Source organism: Stigmatopora nigra, chromosome 8 (assembly GCF_051989575.1).
Source record: "Stigmatopora nigra isolate UIUO_SnigA chromosome 8, RoL_Snig_1.1, whole genome shotgun sequence".
NCBI classification, from domain to species: domain Eukaryota; kingdom Metazoa; phylum Chordata; class Actinopteri; order Syngnathiformes; family Syngnathidae; genus Stigmatopora; species Stigmatopora nigra.
Window position 1 is genome coordinate 2,039,481 of NC_135515.1, and position 22,409 is coordinate 2,061,889.

A 22,409-nucleotide genomic window follows, 5' to 3' on the forward strand; every position below is an offset into this window, starting at 1 on the left:
CTGAGCGTTGAAAACAAAGAAAATATGACAGTGGCAATGTTCCCTCTAATCTATGCACGTGTGCAATTGACTGGACGTTTGGTCGCCGGTCTTTTGGTCGCTGGTCAAATGGTGACAGAGTGTTTACTGCTGAAGCCAGCTCTCAAAATTATATTTATGAGAGTTTTATATCTAAGAGAGAGAGAGAGAGTTTAATATCTAAGTAATGTTTAATATCTAAGTACTGTTTAATATCTAAGAGAGAGAGTTTAATATCCAAGTACTGTTTAATATCCAAGTACTGTTTAATATCCAAGTACTGTTTAATATCCAAGTACTGTTTAATATCCAAGGACTGTTTAATATCTATCTAAGTATTGTTTAATATCTAAGTACTGTTTAATATCCAAGTACTGTTTAATATCTAAGTACTGTTTAATATCTAAGTACTGTTTAATATCCAAGTACTGTTTACTATCCAAGTACTGTTTAATATCCAAGTACTGTTTAATATCCAAGTACTGTTTAATATCTAAGTACTGTTTAATATCTAAGTACTGTTTACTATCCAAGTACTGTTTAATATCCAAGTACTGTTTAATATCCAAGTACGGTTTAATATCTAAGTACTGTTTAATATCCAAGTACTGTTTAATATCTAAGTATATTTGACCTGGCGACCAAAAGACCGGCGACCAAACGTCCGGTCACGGATACTGGTGTGCCCATAGCGAGCAATGATGATGTCGCTCACACTGGTACTCAGTGCGCTTAGGGAGATTGTATTTTTTGCCTAGACCAACAAAAAAATTAGAGGGAACATTGAACGGCGGGGGACAAATTATGAAGAGAATCCCGTTTGAGGCAAAGAATGCGGCGGCTGTGGCGGTGGCGGTGGCGGCGAGCAATAAAAGGTAGCTATCTGGTGTGAAATAAGGTCAAAGCAATAAAGTACGGCGAAAACGAGCATCTTGACACTGCTGCGAAACAGCGGCAGAGAAAAACAAAGTGACAGGCTCCGCTTGTTATTGCCGCCTGCGACAAACAAGGACGTGGAGGAGACATTACGTATATCCGCGCATTCTAATCACGTCCTTAAAAACCAAATCTGGCGCAGTTTTTCACTTGACGCCACGATTTGCGGCATGCTCGCAGTGCAAAAACGCCACTCGGAAATTCCTCCCTATCGTTTATTGCCGTCCAGACACCAGTCGTAAAAGTAGCCTGACCATGTTTGGAAGTCAAAACGCTCTTACCTCAAATCATTCGAGCCTAGAAAGTGAAGAATGTTTTTTGCCGCCTCTGCAAATAAAACTGTACCCTTGAAATGGCCTTAAAGTGGTTGAATTTCACTATTTCTCTCGTATAAGCCGCCCTGATTCACAATTTTCAACTCCGTATTTATGGTTTTAATAGGGAGTACAAATTTATCATTGCTAGGTAAGATGGCGGCACCCTGAGCGAACTATGGCAAGTAAGTTAATTCTAATTTATGCGTATATAAGCCCTACACTCAATTCAGTTACATTTTAGGTATAATATTTAGCTTTTTTTAAATGGATTAAAAGAACTGGATTAATAGCCCTGAATAATCAGTTTTTGAAGACCTAAAACAATGCTATTTTAGCTTTTTTTTTATACATTTTTAGATTTTACAAAATTATTTTTCAACTCAAAACACAATTATCGATTTGAAAGGGGGAAAATCATGAAATTTAATAAAAATTTAGAAATCTTTTCTACATCTAGAAAGTCGGCACTCATGATTGACTTTCTTGGGCCACATAAAATGATTAGGTGGGCCAGATTTGGCCCTCGGGCCACCACTTTGACCACAGTGATTCAGGGTGACGAACCAACGCGCCATCACTCCAACCTGCTGACTATAACAGCCAAGACAAAGACACTCAAGGACATTTTCATCCAAAACCGTACACTAGTGGAACTTGTGCAACACTTTCTCTAAAAAACAAACTTCTGACCAATCCTCTGTCGAATAAAGTTTCCCACAGGAGTTGTTAGCATAGCAAAACGGCCACCGACCTTATATCCAGACGACTTGACATGCAGGCCTCTCTTGGTTAACGTCGACTTCATCCGAATGAAAAAGCCGCGGTCCGGAGGTTCGTCGGCAGTGGACCGAGGACTCGACGGCGCCCCTAAAGGTCCAAAAAAACAAAGATTAATGTCACCATTTAGTTTTTCCGGTCGTCATCATTGGCCACGGCGCCGGGCGTACCGGCGGGCTCCGGCGTACCGGAAGCCGAAACAGAGGCGGAGCTCTCCGGGCCCACTTGACATCCGGCCTCGGCCCGGAGGTGTGGCCTAATCCCCAACCTCTCGGCCATCTCCACGTGGTCCGCCGGGTGGATGTAGTCGAAGACGCTGCTGCCCGTCAACTCCACCTGAGGGCGGACAAACGCCGATAAGCCTGGCCGTCAACAAGACACGCCCCCTCCCCACCTTAAAATACAACACTCTACACAGCCAGAAAAATCAATATGTGTTATGACAGGAAAATGAAAACCTGGCTGCGGGTGACAATTCAACCAGAAGTGCGGCGCTTGTAAGACATGGGCGCGTTAGCCGTCTCGGAGGAGCCAACCACCACCACCACGCCGCCGCCACCACCACGCCGCCGACGGCGTTACTCCAATAACCCGGCCGGGAGATAAAAATCAATTGTATGTGCTGATTAAAAACGGTTGAAGTCGAAGCATCTCCGGAGGTGCCATGACTATTCTCCCCCCCCCAAAGCCCCGCCCCCTCTCCACCCCGCGCCTTCATTTCATCGCCGCCGGCAGTCCATCCCGTCAAGAGCCCGTGGCACCCGGCGCCATCCCATCATCACGATGCATCATAGTCAAATCTCCAATCGTTTAAAGGCAATAATGGCGCCGCATCCATAAAAGCGGCGCCTTTGCAGTGTGGGAAAATGAACCCGTACGTGCGTACGTGTCAGATGTACACGCCGGGTTTCCATTACATTTGCAAAGGCGCAGCCGGATGGGATGGCGCGTGCCAATGGCATTCCATCTGATAACGCCGTGGCTGCGGCAGCCTCACACCCTTGTCTGTAGGACACAGACATTTATTACCGGATTAGAGCCATTTACTGCAGGCTTTATGGGAGCTTCGGCGAGCCCTCAAGGACGGTTGGGGAGCCAAGCGGGGGAAAAACAGTCATGGGACGGGACGCACGGCATGTTGGAAACTCCCAAGCATGTTTTTTTTTTCCTTTCCTGGCTTCCAACGGGCAACTAGTCACTCTCACTAACACATTAAAATGCAGAAAACATCCTTAAGTCACAGGTTTAAAACACAACAAACCAGCTTCATTCTTGCTATAGCACACAACAGGCCGAAGGCATACATTTGGTACCTCGACATAGGAGTGCCCTGACATACGAGAGATTTGAGATACGAGTAAAAGTTCAGGCAAATATTTGTCTTGAGATAAGAGACAAATTTTGATGTATGAGCATACAATGGAAGAACATCATGGCCACATATATTAAATTTTTTTTCAAATAGTTATTTTTTAATCCATTTTTTCAGTTTTTCGTTCATAAATCATTTTTAGGATCAAATTAAAATGAAGAGTATAAATGTATATTAAATTTCCTTATTTTCTCCCTATTAAATCAATAATTCTCATGTTTTAATCATTTTTCTGTGTTTTTAGTTCAAAAATCATTGTGTAAAAGCTAAAAATATATTTAAAAAAAAAGCTCAAATAAACATTATTTTATATCTATAAAAAACTGTATATCCAGGGCTTTTAATCCAGTTCTTTTAACCCATTTATAAAAAAAAAAATCAAAATATTATATCTAAAATGATCCAGCCCACATTCAATGGAGTTGACATTACCACGACCCTCGAACCAACCCGAGTCTGACACCCTTTGGGCTAGACTACCTTTTTATCCCCCCCGATGCCATTGTATGTGTCATTGTTTACGTGGCCTGTGCAGACACGCACGTGCATGGATGTACTACTGTGGGGATGAACTAGAAAAGGGCTTGGGGGGGCTTTGGGCTGAGAGACATGATATAAATAATAGCAAAGGGGGCTTTCATATGTATGAGGCATCCGGGCAGTGGTCCACAACACACTTGCAGTCCTCACTGACTGATGGGAGGATGGAGGAAAGGAGGAAAAGAGGGAGGGTTTTGTGTCTGTGCATCCATGAGTGTGTGCGGGTTAACGGACCTTCGTGGGGGTTGCATACTAACCATTCCCAGATCAATTCTCCTCTCCTCCCCAGTTCCAGCATCCTTCCTCCTCCCCCCTTTTCCGTCCCCACCGTCTTTCCCGCTTCCAATCTCCTTGATTTCCTCTCTCTCACCCCACGCCGCTTCCCGTGGCGTCCTCGTATACCAGGTCGAAGGGAGATGTGGGGAGGAGGGGAAACGTCTGGGGAGCCCGTGCCCTTGGTCAAGGTGTGTGACCCGGGCTAAGCCGGTTAAGCGTCCGCCCCCTGTCTGCGAACCGGGGGCACTGGGGGTCAGGCATCGGGGACGGGCCCCCTGGCGACTAGGGGGGGCGACATGCCCTCTAAAACAAACCACCAGTTACACTCTCGTTTGTTTGTCTGTCCTTTCTCTCTCTCTCTCTCTCGCTCCCCCTGGTGCCCTGATGTGGGTGTGTGCGTGTGTATGTTAGCGTGTACTCGCTAGACTTACCTTTCCCCGACTGTGTTTTTCTCCCCCCCTATAAACAGTACCTCTCGTATATCCTCCCTCCTATCGTAAAGCCACCCCTCGCTCGCTCATCTTTGTCGGGGGGTGCGCAAATGGCGGCTTGTGTGCTCAAGGTTCGGTTGGCGCGTAATCTGCCATCATAAATAATTTCATTAGAATGCTGATGGCTCAGGTCCTGTTTGAGGAGACGTGATGGGTGAGGCCATCTGCTCAGCTGATAAGAACAGCTCTGTTTTATTAGCATCTCCAGCAAAAGCCCGGCCGCCGTCTTGTTTACTTCGCCAATCCCAGGGCCAATTTCCTTCCTCGTGCGCATTTAAACTCTATTTACACACGTAGAGTCGGACGCCCGCCCGTTCTATTTCCCTTGTTTCTCTGCTGGTCTTTTTCGGTGCTGATTCTCATGCATTTTTAGCGTACGTTGTATTAGGAGGGGAGGGTGGGGGGGGGGGGCGTACGGTCAGGACTGAGATCCCGGGTTTGAGCCTTTATCCTTCTAATCCTTCCTGCCTTTCTGATGGGACTTTGATTTGATGTTAAGTTGCGTTTAAAGGGCAGAGTTGCGCCGGCCGTGTCTCTAGATGGATTTAGAACGAGGGGGCCGGGAGTGCAATTCCCTTTTAATGCTGGAGCCTTTTGGTTCGTTCTCTGGGGGTGATGGTGTCGGTGTTTGGCAAAAAAATAAAATAAAAACAAGACCTAACAGAGGATCATTCTGAAACATTTGGTTATATTTTCAGGAAAAATCTATGTATGTGCTGAATTAAGTGCTATTTTTGTTTTAACAAGCAAGTTTAGACCCAAAAATCAATTGTTGCACTATTTAAAAAAATCTTTAGAAAAATGGGTGTTTCATAAATAATCCGACAACCGTTACTAACCACCATAAAAAAAATTCAACTCTTTAAATCACACAGTTTGGACAAACATAGCAAGAGAATCTTAACATACACACACCTACACCCATAAATCACGCTTTTTAAGGATTATAGATGAGTTTTGGTATTCAGGGAATACCCCGACTACTTTTAAAATATATTTATCTTCGTTAAAATTAAAAATACATTTTTTAAAAGAATTCAACCCTAGAAAAAAGCCTTCCAATGCAATCTGCCTATGCCAAAACGACCTGAATGCACCAATTTTTGTCCTTAAACTGTTAAAAATGACCATCCAATCCATTGGCCTAGCAGCCATCGTTCTCAGTCAAAACATAAATGGCACCAAAACATTCTTCGCCGCCAGCCAAACCCATCCAAACCAAAACAACCCAACATTACTGCCGCCTATAGGCCACTAAAAGGACATTCTCTAACCATATGACCAAATATCTTCCAGTCCATAAGCAGCGTTTGATAAGTGAACTGCAATGGAAGAAAATCAGCTTATTTAACAGCAGCCCTTCAATCACAGGCAATTCCCACAATTAAAATGACTCTAATTTACAGCCATTATTGCGTCGCTTAGCTCATTTCCCCCCGTTTTTCCCCCTCTCTCTCTAGACTGTCTTCTTCTGGCTTTGAAACATTCCTCCCTTATCACAGCTCTCTCTCTCCCCCACCGCCTCCCCCCTTTCTCTCGGCTTCCCGACTGTCTCTATCTATCATGCCATCCCCCTTGGTGTTTTTCCCCCCCTTTCCTACAATCAATGTGGCTTTTAAGATGCCTATCGATTTGTTCCCCTAGACAGGCCCGGCGTGCCGGGGCGACACTTTGATTGCTGGCCCGGTAATTACTGTTATTATTTATGCATCTGGGCAAAATGGCAGGACTTAACATTCAGCGTACAAGAGGCCACAGGCAATCAACGTGAGGTGAGCGCCTAGCGTTGAGGCGCCGTGGAAAGACGTACGCGACTGAGTACATGCCTGGTACGCCGCGGAACAAATTTAGGATCAAGGTTCAGGCCGGAGCTGCCGTAATTCAAAAGATATAGTCGTACCTCTACTTACAAAATGCCTCTAGATAGGAAAGTTTCAGGTTACACATTTATTTTATATGCAAATGAGTGACTGGAAAAAGAAAGTTACAAAATCCCATAAAAATTTATTATTATTATAATTAGAAGTTATTTTATTTTGAATTCCCCTTATTAAGCAATTAAAAACAAAAAAATGCAACGTGAAACATATTTTCACACACAAACAAAAGGCACACGTAAAAGTCTAAAATGTACTACAAAGTAGACGGCTTTTGGCCCTGGTAGAATCGACTCTAACCGCCACCTAGCGGAAAAAACAAGGGTATTACATCTATAACAGCTTCTGGGGAGGTTTTTCAGCGGCACAGGGCATATTTTCATATACTTTTATTAATTTTTATAGACATTAATACATAATTTCCTAATATTTTCTCAAATTTAGGTATGTTTTAATTTTAAACAGTGTAGTCGGTATTTGTGTAAGGACTGTGGAACCAATTAGAGATTTTACATATAAAGTACACCTCTACTTACAACATTTTCAAGTTACGAAAAAAACCTTGGAACCAATTAATTTTGTAAGTAGAGGTACGACTGTATATGGGAATATCAACTTTAATATTGCAATATTTCTATCTATGGGCAAATGTATTCATCAGGGTATTGTACAATTTATTCCTCTACAATATGAAAAAAAAGAGTCAGATAATATCTTAACCGGACTCAACTATGATATAAATCACCTTCACTATGTAAAGACGCATTAATATGAATAGTGTTTAACATATTTTCAAATTTGCATGCCTATTAATAATGTAAAATGCCACTTAAAATGGCCTGTAGAGTTAATAAAGGATTCATTATAGCTACGGTTAGACCCTGGAATGGATTATTTCAATTTCAATGATTTTCAACAGAAAAAAATGATGATTCCATGCAAATAAATGATGAATGAAGTTGTAGGAATGTTGGATTTTAAAGTTAGCCTTACCTGCGAGAGTCCAAGGTAGATAGAAACCGTCTCCGAGATGTAAAGAAAGCGTCCCTCTTGGCTCACCACAAAAACAAAGCCGTCCAATGACTGTACACAAAAAACAAAAAAAAACATTCACTTTAGACCAATTAGTGTTTAACAAATCAGAATACGTCAATATGTCTCCATCATCTTTTTTTTAAAAGGACAGAAACACACGTTGTACAAAAAACAAACACTGAAACAATTAAAAATGTCCAAAATCCATAATAAGCTAAAAAATAAATACAAAAAAACAGATGAGCATCATTTAGAGACCAAATGCACTAAATATTCCTCACAGAGGATAAAGAAAACATGCTTAATATTGTTTGATCTGCCTAAATGAGTTCATAAACTGCAACCTATGGCTCAGGAGCCATGTTTGGCTCTTTTTATGGGCGCATAGGGCTCTGCGAACCTGTGACGCAAACTCTAATGCTTTCATAAAAAATAATAATAATTAAAACAAATTCTAAGACTTTTTTGACATGAAAAGTGGCAAAATTACCAAAAAAGTCATGAATTTTCACATATTTTGACTTTCAAAACTTTCAAGCCTTCCAATGAATAACATTAGAATACATGCAACAGATTTTAACTAATTGGCTACCAAATACGACTCATAACGTCCAATCCATTTTGTCTCAGCAATCACGATACCGAAAAAAAACTGCATTATTAGCATTTACAAAAAAAAACATGCCCATAACAAGTATCAAAAAAAAACCACACTACACTACATACACATACACCAAAAGATAAACACTATAAAGAGCCTCAGCTCTTTATAGTGCAAAAACCAGAGCTGCTTTCAATCAGATGTAATGAACTCCCAACCAAAGCAAGTACACTGTATCCCCTAACACACACATACACACACAAAAAAACACACACTTATATACACACACACTACCCCAACGCATACGTATGCAGACAGCAACATAGACGCAGATAAAACCAGAGTCATTACAGTCTGCAGTGAGTCTAATGAGAAGTGAAAGGTATACAAGCAGCCCATTAGAAGGGAGCGCTTTCACCGAAAAATATTAATCGTCACAACAACCAACAACTACACACACATACACACACATGTGGTCAAAGGTACGTAACTACACACACACACACACATATTTACTGAGTGAGGCCACTTTCCTGGGAAGAATGATTGCTATTTTGTCCGCTTAAAGTGGCCACAGTAATTTATGCAAGTGACACATCCGCTATGCAAATGCATGGCCGTGTGGGGGGTGCGTCGTTTTTTTGGGGGGTGGGGGGCGTCGTCGCGTGTCGAGAAAAGCAGCCGCCTGAATGTCGGAGAACTAAAGTGCAATTATCAGGCTATTACGGCCGGAGGACGGCTGGGGAGGAAAGAATCGTAGCTTTTTTTTTTATACTCTCTTCCGCAGCGTTAATTTGATTCCTATCAACGCCCCGAGTTTCCACGCCCGCCCGGTCGGTCGGTCGTCCGTCCCTCTTTAAAATGCCAGAGGAGCACGACGGCTTCTTTATTTTTTTGCTGGGAAATTCCCAAAGCTCTCTCCACCTGCTCCCACGCCTCCTTTTCTTCAATTCCTTGCCTTAATCCTTGTAGTTCCTTCTTATCCCAAAGCCAGCCTGGCCTTAGCCTCTTCCTAATCTGCGGCGTTACCTTCCCAACTCGGTTGAGTTGGCGGGCCAAGGCTTGAATTTCTGGTTGAAATAAATCCAATGTTGAATTTCCAAGGAAAAACTATTGAATAAAGCTTATTTATTTGTACTGAGAAGTTCTAAAGGAGGTCATGAAGGAGATGGAAGTGTAGTAGTACTGTATTTTGCTGTTTAATGTAACCTCCCATTTAATATACCTGGGTGTATTAAACGTCAGGGGTATATTAAATGGTGTACAAACGGGAAAGTATGATCCACTATGCCACAGGTGTCAAAGTGGCGGCCTGGGAGCCAAATTTGGCCCGCCACATCATTTTGTGTGGCCCGGGAAAGTCAATCATGAGTGCTGACTTTCTGTTTTAGGATCAAATTATAATGAAAATTATAGATGTATATTAAATTTCCTGATTTTCCCCCTTTTAAATCAATAATTGTCATTTTTGAATCCATTTTTTCCTGTTTTTAGTTAAGAAAACAGTTTGTAAAATTAAGAAATATATTAAAAAAGCTAAAATAAACATTGTTCTAGATCTAAAATAAACTGTATCTATAATTATGCTCCCATGAACACCAAACAAATCTTACCAAAAAAGCTGAGTTGCCGGGTAAATTTAACAGCAGGGGTATATTAAATGGCGCACAAACATGAGACTCAAAAAATCAAACATTATTTAATATACTCGGGTGTATTAAACGGCAAATTACGCTAGTTACCTGCAGAAGGTGCGCCCCCAGATGCTGTTCAAAGATGTCCGTGGCCAGAGAATGTGTGGAGCGTCTCACTGCAAAAAAGACAGGAAAATAATACAATTAAATAATATGCTACACCCTAGACAACACAATTCATTGCCTACCCAAAGATTTTTTTCCACAGACTAATTCATCCATTAATTGAGGTGGTGAAATTACCAGATCATTAACGCGGCTGACACGGTTTAATCGTCCGCTGCACACGATGCATAATCCTTCAGCCTTGGTTTTTACTTCTTAAAAGCCAAATAAAATACCATATTTTCACCACTATAAGGTGCACTGAAAAGTCTGGAATTTTCTCCAAAATAGACGCAAAAAGGCGCCTTATAATCCAGTGTGCTTTATATATGGAACAAAAAAATAAAAGTGTCATTCGTTGAAGGTGCGCCATTAAATGCAGTGCGCCTTTAAATGCAGTGCGCCTTATAGTCTTAAAAATACACGCAAAAAATTAGGAAAAAGGCACTTCTATAGCAAATAAAACATTATCCATCAACATTTTGTGTCCAATAGTAAGCGATTTTATTCAGAAAAATGGTTAAATGAATAATTTCACTTACTTTTAACACAGATCATACAGAACTGGCATACTTTGACCATTTCTAATGATTAAATAATTTGATCATTAACGTTAGGGGGGAATTATTGGGAGTCTTAGAATGAATGTGGGAAAAAACTCGGGGAAAACCCACACCACACAGGGAGGACAGACTTAGGTATCGAACCCTCGACCCTGGAACTGCGAAGCCGCCTTGCTAACCACTCGCCAACAATGAACAATTGCATTAAAAACAACAACACCAAAAACAATTTTGACCAAATTACAAAGCAAAAGCATTTGTAAAAGCACAAGAGGGCGAATGCCACTCAATCTTGCAGACACCCGCGCAAACCCACGCACACCCGCGTCTACTGGGCCACCCTTAATGCATCCCAAACACCAGCTATCCAAGCCGCTCCGTGCCAAAGTGCTGCTGTTTACCCAGACAATTACAATACAAATAGAGTTGGAGGTGGTTAGGCAGGGGGGTGGCGCGGGTAGGGGGTGCCGAGGTATACATTGTGGAGGACTGGGGGGGAAGGGGATGGGGAATAGGAGTGGGGAGGGGTCTTTGGCTTTAAGATAGGTATGAGAAACGCATCAAGGCAAAGGCGAGGAAAATGAGAAAACACTAAGCAAGGCCGGAGTGATCACTTTCTTCCCAGCCGACACGGGGCGCCCGCCGGGGGCCCTCGGTGACGTGCTAGATTAATTCACCAATCAGCCGTATTTACTGTTTTATGTTGGCGGTGAGGGGCCACGGAGGTGGGGTGGGGGTTTGCACATTTGGGGTTGGCGGCCTGATAGTACACCTGCAAGTGTGTGGAGAGGCAATGTGGGGAACTAATCTCACTTAGACAGGGCTGCCTTTGAACACTCTTTCCTTTTTTTTTCCCACATGCGCTAGCGCCGTAATGCACGTGAGCCTTTGAGTCTGTGGGTGACTTTACCAATCGCTGTGTGTGTGTGTGTATCGGTGTGTATATATATGTGTTTATATGTGTGTGTGTGTGTGTGTGTGTGTGTGTGTGTGTGTGTGTGTGTGTGTGTGTGTGTTTCCATTGCAGTTCTGAAGGAAATCAATACACGTTATGACAGGAAAATGAAAGCACTGCTCTGGGTTACAACTGAACACAGGAGGGTCGGAAATATGCATACACACAAACACACACATGCACACACATGTACACACACATGCACACACATGTACACACACACATTTGTATATATTGGCCAGCTGCCCGCTTGTGATGTGCGTTCAGTGAATAGAAAAGGGAGGCATTCCATTAGACTTATAGATGCGCACACCCTCAGGAATACACACTACACACACACACACACACACACACATACATAAACACACGTACACACAAAGTCGCCGGACAAAGCCACAGTGGCATTGTAAGATTGGGGTCCCCCCCAGCCTGTGTGACTGTGTGAATATAAATAAGGCAAGTCCATTCAGGGTTGTGAAAAGGGGGTCTGGTGCTGGGACCCTTCAGCCTAGCCTGGAAAAGAAGTGGGGGTGTTCAGACAGGGTGGGGATGAGGGACTTGATGGAGGGTGTAGAAGAAACGCAACCCATCATATCACAGCAATCGCAAAAGGTCACGCACCAGTGTGTGTGTGTGTGTGTCAGATCCCAGGAGGAGTGAAGGTGATGGCCGGTGATCAGTAGTGCTGACTAGTGTCAACATGGCAGAGGAAACACTTGATGTGACATGAGGAGGAGGCGGTAAGGGGTGGGAGGTGGTGGTAGGGGGGTGGAGGGGGTGTGGTGGTCCGGGCATTGGCGCTGGGGTCTGATGGATGAGTTTAAACTCACACTCACAAATACACAGAGGGCCATTTATTAAAGACTGCCAGGCTACAATAGGGCGGCCAGGAAACCAAAACACTGGACACCCTGTGAGTGTGTGTGTGTGTGTGTGTTTTTTTTTTTTTTTTGCCACAATGGCGCGCACACGAGCCAAAAGAGGGTCCCGGAGCAGAGTCGGCATCTCGCTGGGAGAACAATGATCCTTCTGTAGCCAGATTGGATTTTGTGTGAAGTTTTATTTTAACGTGTGTAGGGAGGTGATTTGGTTAGTTTGGGGATGACAAAATGGTAAATAAAATGGGATTTCTTCCAATTAAATTATATTAAAAAAGATTTTCTATGGATAGAATTGTCGATATGTATATATAAGTTAGTTTCTCTGTTTTTACAGGTCTAAAAAAAGCAATATGGCTCTTTTTTTCAAATTAGTTTTGAAGTGGGAGGGTCGGATTCCTCGCCATTAACGACCATAGATTATTCACTGCCACACCTCCCCGTCCAAATGGATTTGTAATGATGATGAACTGACAGCCGATGTGTTGACGCCATATGACATGTAAAGCTGCCAGCTTTTTTTCCAGACTTGAGAATATGCCTCATTACGAGGAAGCTTATATCAATAGTTATTGAAAACATATGATGGTAAAGTTGGGAATGTTGCCAGATATTGTATTGGTTGACAACAAGCTGGTATCGTCTAATCGTGGTGATACATCAAATGATCCATTCAAATGAATGGAAATGCTAAAAATATCAATGGATATTGTCATTTTTTTAGATATGCCATTTTGTTAAAATTGATGTACTTTGTCATTTATTGGCTTAAATATTGATAAAATATGGAGGCTCTGAAATCAAATATTTTGTGATATTAGTAAATATATTTTTGCATATATTTCAGCAACATGCTTATTTATTTGTTTTTGTTATTATATTTATATTTTATTATATTTGTTATATATTTAGCGATATTTTATTTATGTTATATATTTATCTATATTTTATTCATGTTATTTATTTATCTATATTCTATTTATTTATATTGGATTTATTTATTTATGTATTATCTATTTTGTTCAAATTTTTGTATTTATTATTATTTTTATCCATGTATTTTTTTATATGTTTACTTATTTATTACTGATTTATTTACATCCAAAATGTATTTTGCTGTGTCTGTATTCTCACTTGCTACTGTGACAGTGAAATTTCCCGAATATGGTATGAATAAAGTTATCTAATCTAATTATTATGGATTGGTGTGAATTGAGGAGATCCCTGAGGATCACAGTCACTTTTTTAAGATAAGAAATTTCCATTTAATGAGTTATATAAAGGGAAACTTTTCAGATTTTGTACAGTTTTATGTCTGTGCAATGTACCTAATTGGCTCTGAGTGAAATGCATACATCAAGTACAGCCCTATGGACAAATATATATTAATTTATGAACATACTTGCCCACAAGGTTGTTGTTAAGGTACATATCATGGCATACGGCTACATTTAATCGACCGCAAAAAGCCGGAAAAGATAGTTTTACCAAATCCTGCCACTTTTAAAGTTCACTCTATGTAATAAGCACTACCGGTCATTTTAAAAACCCACCAAAAAGTCTTTAAAACACCCATTTTTGCCAATAAATACGGTTTAGTCCAACCAATTTCAACGCAAATAGTTTCCAGAATCTTGTCTCCATCCTCAGACGTGCAAAAAATGACCAAAAAAATCCCCTCTGCGCCCACCCCCAATGATCTTTACTCGTCGTCCATGTTTGAACGGCCGGCCGGGACTCCGCTGCGAGGCTTAATTTCATTGTGGGAATACGAAAGAGCGGGACGGGGCGCCGGCGCGCACGTTAATTACGCGGCGACTCACAGGTCAATTCTTGGGGTCTCCCCGGCGCTCGGCGGGAAGAAAAGACAGACATTTCATTTTAATGATTTTCATTATACGTCTGTCTAATACATAATTTAGTCCCCGTTAAGTTCATGACTAATGCCCCCAACACACCTGCGCCATCTTTTCCCTCCCCCACCATCCCTGGTCAACCCTTTTTTTAACCCGTTGCCATAGTAACCCGATAACAGTCACACCGTCCAACGTTGATTTTTCAACCGCCAACTTGTTTACTCGCATCCGATTGTGATGTTTCGTCACGGATAAAGGAAGAGTGATCCAAATTGGCGCCCCCACGCCCCCCCTCCCCTCCGGCGCAATTATACCCCGCCCACCCCCACCCCCCGCCTCGCTCTTTTTTGCGGTCGAACGTAATTTGAGTGCAATTAACTTGCCTTAAAAGCTCTGGCTGCTTTTAACGTTGTGAATTAGAGGGGTGGCAGATGCAGTTGGGGGGTGGGGTGGTGGTGGTGGCGGGATTGGGGGGGGGGTGATGTTGGGGGGGAGTGTAAGCATGAGTGAAAGTCAATGTCAGTAGCGCTCGGCGGGCGAGAGGTGTGTTTGACCTCACTAACAGAGACAGTAAAACACTTGAGGCCGAAACCCACTTGTCATTGTTCAATACCTTGTAAAAGATGGGGGAGCTAAGGGTGGTCTACAGATGGCATGTTCCACCTGTTCCACACTTTTCAGACTTAACGTGTTGCCTGCCCGTAGGAGAGGGGTGTCAGACTAGGATTGGGTCGCGAGCCGCTTTAACGTCAACTTGATTTTAGGTGGGATGGACCATTTTTGATATGATTTTTTGATTTTTTTTATAAATGGATTAAAAGAACTGGATTAAAAGCCCTGAATATTCCGTTTTTTATAGTTCTAAAATAATGTGTATACTAGCTTTTCTTAATATATTTTTTAGGTTTTACAAAATGATTTTTGAATTAAAAACAGAAAAAAAATGATTAAAAAATGACAATTATTGATTTAAAAGGGGGAAAATCAGGAAATGTAATATACATCGGACCATTTTAGATCTAATATTTAGATTTTTTTTATATATAAATGGATTAAAAGAACTGGATTAAAATCCCCGAATATTCAGTTTTCTCATAGATCTAAAACAATGTTTATTTGAGCTTTTTCTAATATATGTTTTAGATTTTATAAAATGATTTTTGAACTAAGAACACACAAAAAAACAAGCAGAAAACGAGCAGATGACTTTACATTTGAGCGCAAAAGGCAACTAACTTTTTGGTAATAATAACAAGGCAAAAACAAAGGCACGTGCAAAACAAGGAGCATCTTTTTAAAACATCCTTTTTCATTTCCTTCCTTCCTTTCCAGCCGATTGCTGTTCTCTCTCTCTCTATTTCTCTCTCTATCTCTCTCTCTCTCTATTTCTCTCTCTATTTCTCTCTCTCTCTCTCTCTCTCTCTCTCTGAAGGTCACACAATTGATTTTGCTCTGTCTATTCATTTTTCAAGACTGGCTTTGAAACGTGGGAAGCAGACAAAAGCCACAGTGGCGGCCCCTCCCCAGTCCTCCTCGCTTCCTTCCTTCCTTCCTCCCTTCCTTCCTTCCTTCTTTCCTTCTTTCCAGACCCTCAGATGTCGGAATGCGACCCCCAACGACCCCCCCCCAACCCCTCCAACACAAACACTTTGCACCTTTCTCTTCAATTCCGCATCCCTTTAAAGAATAAACGCACTAAAATCCAAATTATTAATTAAAATGATTAATAAATGCTTTTAATTTCGATCCCGTCGCAATCCATGAAAGTTATCTTTAAATAAAATATATTAAATTGTATTTATGCCAAGGGGTGAGTTAGTATTTGGGATTTTGGTCATAAAAAAAGCATTTTTTTATGCAAATCCGTTAATAAAACGAGCGCAATAGCACAAAAGTGGATTTTTAATATTCTAAATAGTCGCCATGATGTCACTAATGGCATTTTAACGTCAGATATGTTAATATTTTGATTTAATTACAAGGAACGTGATTTTTTTTAATGGTCAAAGTCTCTCAAAGATGAAGCCAAGATTGCATCACTTTTGAGTCGGACTGCAATCTTTCATTTCGCTGTCTCAGATTAGCCGGCGCATTCTCATTGGCCGGCGCTCTCCGACGGCCCCGCCCCCCTTGTCTGCACACTGACTTAACACAAACAAACGTTTGATTGTATTTACCCGCGTGGCCACCTGCTCGCTACAATCGAAGGAACCAAACCACAAAAAAAGGTATTTTTTTAGCAGTCTCAACAGCCAAAATGTCCGTTTTCTACAAAAAAATTAAAATCTTATCAAAGCTTATTCAAAAACCACATATGAAAAGCCCATTTAATTCCTATTGGCTGCCAAATTGTACTTATATTTAAAATCAAGATGTTTTTTGTTACTTCCTTTGTCTAATTTTTTTAATTTTAACCATTTGGATGAATTAGACCAAGATTACTTATATTTTCTTATTAATATTTAAAATTAAGAGTTTTTTTTGTTACTGTCTTTGTCTATTTGTTTGTATTTTTTTTGTATTTTTAACTATTCTGCAGAATTAGACCAAGATTACTTATATTTTCGTATTTAAATTTAAAATTAAGAGTTTTTTTTATTAATGTTTTTGTCTAATTTTTTAAAACAGTTTTTATTTTGAACCATTTGGCTGAATTATACCAAAATTAACCCAGTAATTACTCATACGAACCCAAAACTATTTAACCTAAATAACAACAAGATTAAAACATGCAATATTTTGATACTATGACATTTACCAAGAAAACAACAGCAAAACAACAAAGGTGAATAATTTTAATAAGCCTTCCTGCCATTTAACCCCCCCCCCCCTGTCATTTATTTCTCCCACTTTTCCAATCACTGATTAAAAGAAAAACGCAACCCCAACTTGAAACGCATTAATATTCCGCCTACGAAACTTGTGGTCACCAAAAAAATGGCCGACATCAACATGAACTGTCTCAAAGATCATCTTTGCCAATGTTTGTAATGACTGTCGCGCTAATGATTGAGATGTAGACGGCTCAATTACACCAGAAAAAGTCGTCCAATGACATTTTGTCACAAGAATAGAAAGCCAATTAACAGCGAAAGACCAAATAAGCCCCCAAATATTTTGTTAAAAGCGCATAAAAACACGTTTTATAAAAGAGCAACACTGAAACAATTGAAAATATCCAAAATCCATAACAAGCTAAAAAAATAAATACAGGAAACACCGATTTGGATCATTTAGAGACCAAATGCACAAAATATTCGTCACAGAGGATAAAGAAAACACACCTATTATTGTCTGATCTGCCTAGATTAGTTCATAAACTGCAACTTATGGCTCAGGAGCCATGTGTGGCTCTTCTGATAGGCGCATAAAGCTCTCAGCTAACCTGAAATACGGTAAGAAAGCCAACCAACAGGAGCATCAAGTCGGCGCCGTAGCATCAACGCCCTTTTAAACATATTTTTTATCAATAAACTCATTCCCCATTGATTAACAACATCATAACAAAAAAATCCAAAACTTTTTCTCCATTAAAAGTGGCGAAATGCCAAAAAAACACCCACATTTTCATGTATTTTGACCTTGAAACTCCAAGTCAACACCCTGGCATCAAACAACAACCAAATTTCCACCAACCACACCAAAACAAAACCCACAAATTAAAGTACAAAACACCCCAATCAATCCACCCATCCTCAAGAGTCTCTTTAAGTCCGCCATTGTATTGACACAAGCATCCATACCCACGCCAACTTATTACACTATTAAAATCTTATGTAGTACTATCTTACACACAACCACACACAAACACACAACAAATATTCCTCACATTAACATACCATTTTCTCCCCTTTTTTCACTCGTATTTTTTTCCTCCAAATGAGCCGAGAAAGAAACATAATCACACGCCAACAGACACCAAAACACGCATCTCTAATTGTATTGTATCAGCGTGGTTTCCCCTCAGTAATACTAGCAATTAGACAGGCTATGTAATTACATCGTCCTTGTTACACACTTAATTCCTGTAATTACAAAATGCGCCGATAGTTTTTCCCTTTCTTTTCACAGACGGAAAGTCTTTGTGAAATGGAAAATGCATACGCACACCCATGTTTTTTATTTATTTTTTGGCGCCTGGCGAATGCGCGAAATATGCGTCGCCAAATTCAAAACGCAAAATAATGGCAAAGGCTAAAAAGACAGCTGAAAATGATCTTGCTACAAACAGAATTCCATCTGTTGGGGGCGCCGGAACAGATGCTTTGTCACGCATGTCATTTACATGGCGCCAATATTAGCTCCGCTAACCAATGAATGGAATTATCTTATTGTGGTGAGCCCCAGTTATCAATCAAAATGTTCATAAATGCAGTACTTTTTTCCCCTTGTTATAGTTTTACTAGGCTGGCGACTTATATACCGTATTCTCTCGCATATTAGCCCAAAAATTCCCTTAAAAATTGCTGAATTGTACAATTTCTCTCGTATAAGCCACCCTGATTCGTAATTTTCACTATTTCACTATTCATGGTTTAAATAGGGAGTACAAATGTGTTACTTTAAAGTGAAAATCTTATAAAAAATATTATTTCTGAGATTTTTTATGACCATTTTGGTTCAGTATTAGCTCAGAGTTGGACATTTAAGGACAATTTCCAGCATTTTTCTAATACATTTCAAAATATATATAAATATACTTTGAAATATCGTATTTATTTTGAGAAAGTCATGGAAAAGTCACTTCAAAATAAAGTTCCCTAAAAAAAACAACATTTACCTCAGCACGACTTATACACAAACTACATTTAATTCCTCTCCATTGTGCGGCTTATACTCGAGTACGAATTCTAGTCGTAAAATGACACTAATCAAGCGGCTGTGATTGTTGTTTTAAAGTAGCCTAGAATTATCGCCTGTCAGGTCTTTCCATTATTTCTCATGCTGTGCTATTATTCTGCTGTTTGAATAACAACACGCTAATACAAAAAGCCTAATTGTGTTTTCCCTCATGTGGCGAAAAAGCATTATTTTATTTTGACTTTTTTTCGTGACTTAACATTAAAAAAAACACGACTTGCCATGAATTCCAAATTTCCCAAACCGGATAAGACCGACCCGGTGTCTTATTTAGGTCCGAAACGCGACATGTTTCCTGCATCCCCTTGTAAAAAACGTCCGATTTCCCCGAAGCGGCCATAAAAAACGAGTCATTTCAAGGAAATCCATTCCGTCCACGTTGCTTTCAATCAACTAAAAGCCGCTTGGGATGAACCCGAAGATGAGGCACGTTCGCTTACCTTTACCGCAGTTGCCGTCTCCTTCCAGCAGGGGGCTCCAGGGCGGGTCTCCCTGATTGGCAAAGGCCCGCATGTGCAGGTAGCTGATGGTCAGCCGGATGACCGAGGCCTTGTCCAATTGGCTGGTGATGGCGCCGGGTAGTGGCAACATTTTGGCCAACTCAAAGAACTCAAAGTTCTCCTTCCCGCGTCTGGAGCGGGCCGCATTGCGCGACTTCTCTTTGCGCAGGTTTTGCAGGCTGAGGAAGATGAAGATGGACACAAAACAGGTGAGGAAGAGCGACGTGGTACGACGCAATGGCTACCGTGAACCAGGATGATGGCCTTCTATCGTAGGTAATGCACTCAAATGTAGATTTTGATTATCTTTTGTTGTCATCTAGGCTATGCTTGCCATATCTATATGTTATACATCCATACCTCGACATAGGAGCAATACCTTGACATACGAGCGATACCTTGATATACAAGCAATACCTTGACATGCCTGCAATTTGAGATACGAGTAAAATTTTGAGCAAATATTTATCTTGGGATACAAGACTATTTTTTTTATATAAGCATGCAATGGAAGAACATCATGGCCACTGTCTTTCTGGTTGCAACTCCCTTTGTGTAATGTCTATACGAGCACTGGGCCGGGCGTGGAATTTTTTTCAGTGTTTTTTTTCCTGTTAGTTAGTGCGAATGGCGGAGCTTGTTCGCTAATAGGAGAGGAGTATATATACTACTTCTTGTTGGCAAGTGCTCGTGCGTTATCTTATTTTGAGGACATTTTTGTGCATTATTTTGGGAATATTTTGAAGGGAAGATAAAATTAAACAACCCTTGATAGGTTGCATCTGAAAGTCAGGGTGAAGGCGGGGCCAATAGAGCCAAAAAGGTATCAAAAATTAAAACCAAATTAGAATTAAGTCTAGTATAAAGTTAAATTCAACTTATTTTTGAGTGCATCTACCTCATAATCCAACTTCATTTCAATTTATTTATATTATGTTACAAGCACATTGCCATTGCAATTTCCCATTACAACACAACATTATCCACTCGCCCACAATCTCCTTTACCGACCCTTCCAATGCAAAAAAACGCCCCCCCCCTAAAAAAAACCCCACCAACCAACCACCTGTAAAAAAAAACGCGCATCCCTCCAAAAATCTCATCCCATAAACACACGAAACACCGACGTCCCCTCCGCAATTCAAGTGAAACCATCTGTACGGCAAAGGAGAGCCATCTCCACTAGATTGGCCTTGGTAATTACAGACAAACTCTCCCCTTCTTCTCTCAACCGCCCTGCATGGTCCTAATAATGCCATTTGCTTCCAAATCCATACCCACGCTCACCCACACACACACACACACCCACACATAGACGCAAATACCCCTACGCTTTTTGGCTTTCTCTCCCACTCCGGGTGTAGCTCTCATCTGGTCGTGGTGGCCTTGTGAGCCGGAGCCTTGATTGAGGGATCAATAGGAGAAGGAGGGGCGCAGTGACAGAAAAGGGGGAGACGTTGGAGGGGGGGGGCCGGGCTCAGGTACCCTGTCTCTCTGATTGGGTATTGACTCTTCTCAATGGGGCCTGAGCGCTGGAATTATGTTGTCACCGCCACTTCACAATGTGTGTCGCCGCCGCTCTCTGCACGGGGAGGCTAGACTTGGTGTATGTGTGGGTGTGTGATTCCCCTTTCTCACTAGTGTTGATTCTTATCCCCCCAGGAAATGTGTGTACGCTGCACATTGCGGTTGTTTGTACTTCAATAAAGTGACAGCGCTCGCATTTCGCCTTGCTATTGTCTAATATAAGGGGGGTGGATGAAGGATGGTTCGCGGGCTGGTTTAATTTTGACTTGGTTTTATGGGGTTGGAGTATTTTAGATAGAATATTTTGATTTTTTTGTGTGAATGGATTAAATGGACTGAATATTTAGTTTTTTATGGATCGAAAACAGTGTTTATTTTAGGGTTTTTAATATATTTTTAGATTTTGCTAAATGTTTTTTTAACTAAAAACACAGAAAAAAATAGAGTAAAAAATGAGAAGTATGGATTTAAAAGGGGGAAATCGGGAAATGTAATATGCATCTATGCCAAGGGTGGTTCGCGGGCCGCTCTAACGTCAACTTGATTTTACGTCGGCTGGACCATTTTAGATGTAATATTTAGTTTTTTTTTTAAATAAATGGATTAAAAGAACTGGATTAAGAGCCCTGCATATTCAGTTTTTTAATAGATCTAAAACAGTGTTTATTTGAGCTTTTTTATATTTATTTTTTGATTTTACAAAAATATTTTTGAACTAAAAACAGAAAAAAATGATTAAAAAATGACAACTATTGATTTAAAAGGGGGAAAATCAGGAAATTTAAAATACATCTATACTCTTCATTTGAATTTGATCCTAAAACATAAAATCAGCACTCATGATTGACTTTCTCGGGCCACACAAAATGATGCAGCGGGCCAGATTTGGCCCCCGAGCCGCCACTTTGACACATGTTGTCTAATATGTAGAAGTGCGAGTGTGTGTGCGCCTGTTTGTTGGTGTGTGTGTTTGTGTGTGTGTGTGTCAGCAGCCCCTGTAACATCTCATTATTATACAGCCACGACCCCGGCCACAGAGAACAATCAATAGGCACACATTGATTGTGCTTAGTTTTTATATCCGCCCGTAACTGAGTGCCCATTAATAATTCCAGCCAAATTTACTTAATCTGCTGCCAAAGGGGTGTAGATTGGCGGAACGGCTAAGATTGGCGTTGGATTTTTTGGGGGGGGAGAGAAGAAAAAAAACAAAAAACATCGACTGGATTGG

At 40.9% G+C, this 22,409-nt stretch overlaps 1 protein-coding gene across 1 annotated transcript in view; it reads right to left on the reverse strand.

The window, feature by feature from the left end:
- Positions 1 to 22,409, reverse strand: part of npas1 (neuronal PAS domain protein 1) — a 68,312-nt gene that overhangs the window by 4,061 nt on the left and 41,842 nt on the right. Inside the window, exons 5-9 of the mRNA XM_077722621.1 lie at positions 19,592 to 19,830; positions 9,983 to 10,050; positions 7,598 to 7,687; positions 2,237 to 2,384; positions 2,023 to 2,138 (exon numbers count right to left, since the gene is read on the reverse strand). Coding sequence (XP_077578747.1) covers positions 2,023 to 2,138; positions 2,237 to 2,384; positions 7,598 to 7,687; positions 9,983 to 10,050; positions 19,592 to 19,830 — 661 coding nt within the window. The remainder of the gene's footprint in view (positions 1 to 2,022; positions 2,139 to 2,236; positions 2,385 to 7,597; positions 7,688 to 9,982; positions 10,051 to 19,591; positions 19,831 to 22,409) is intronic.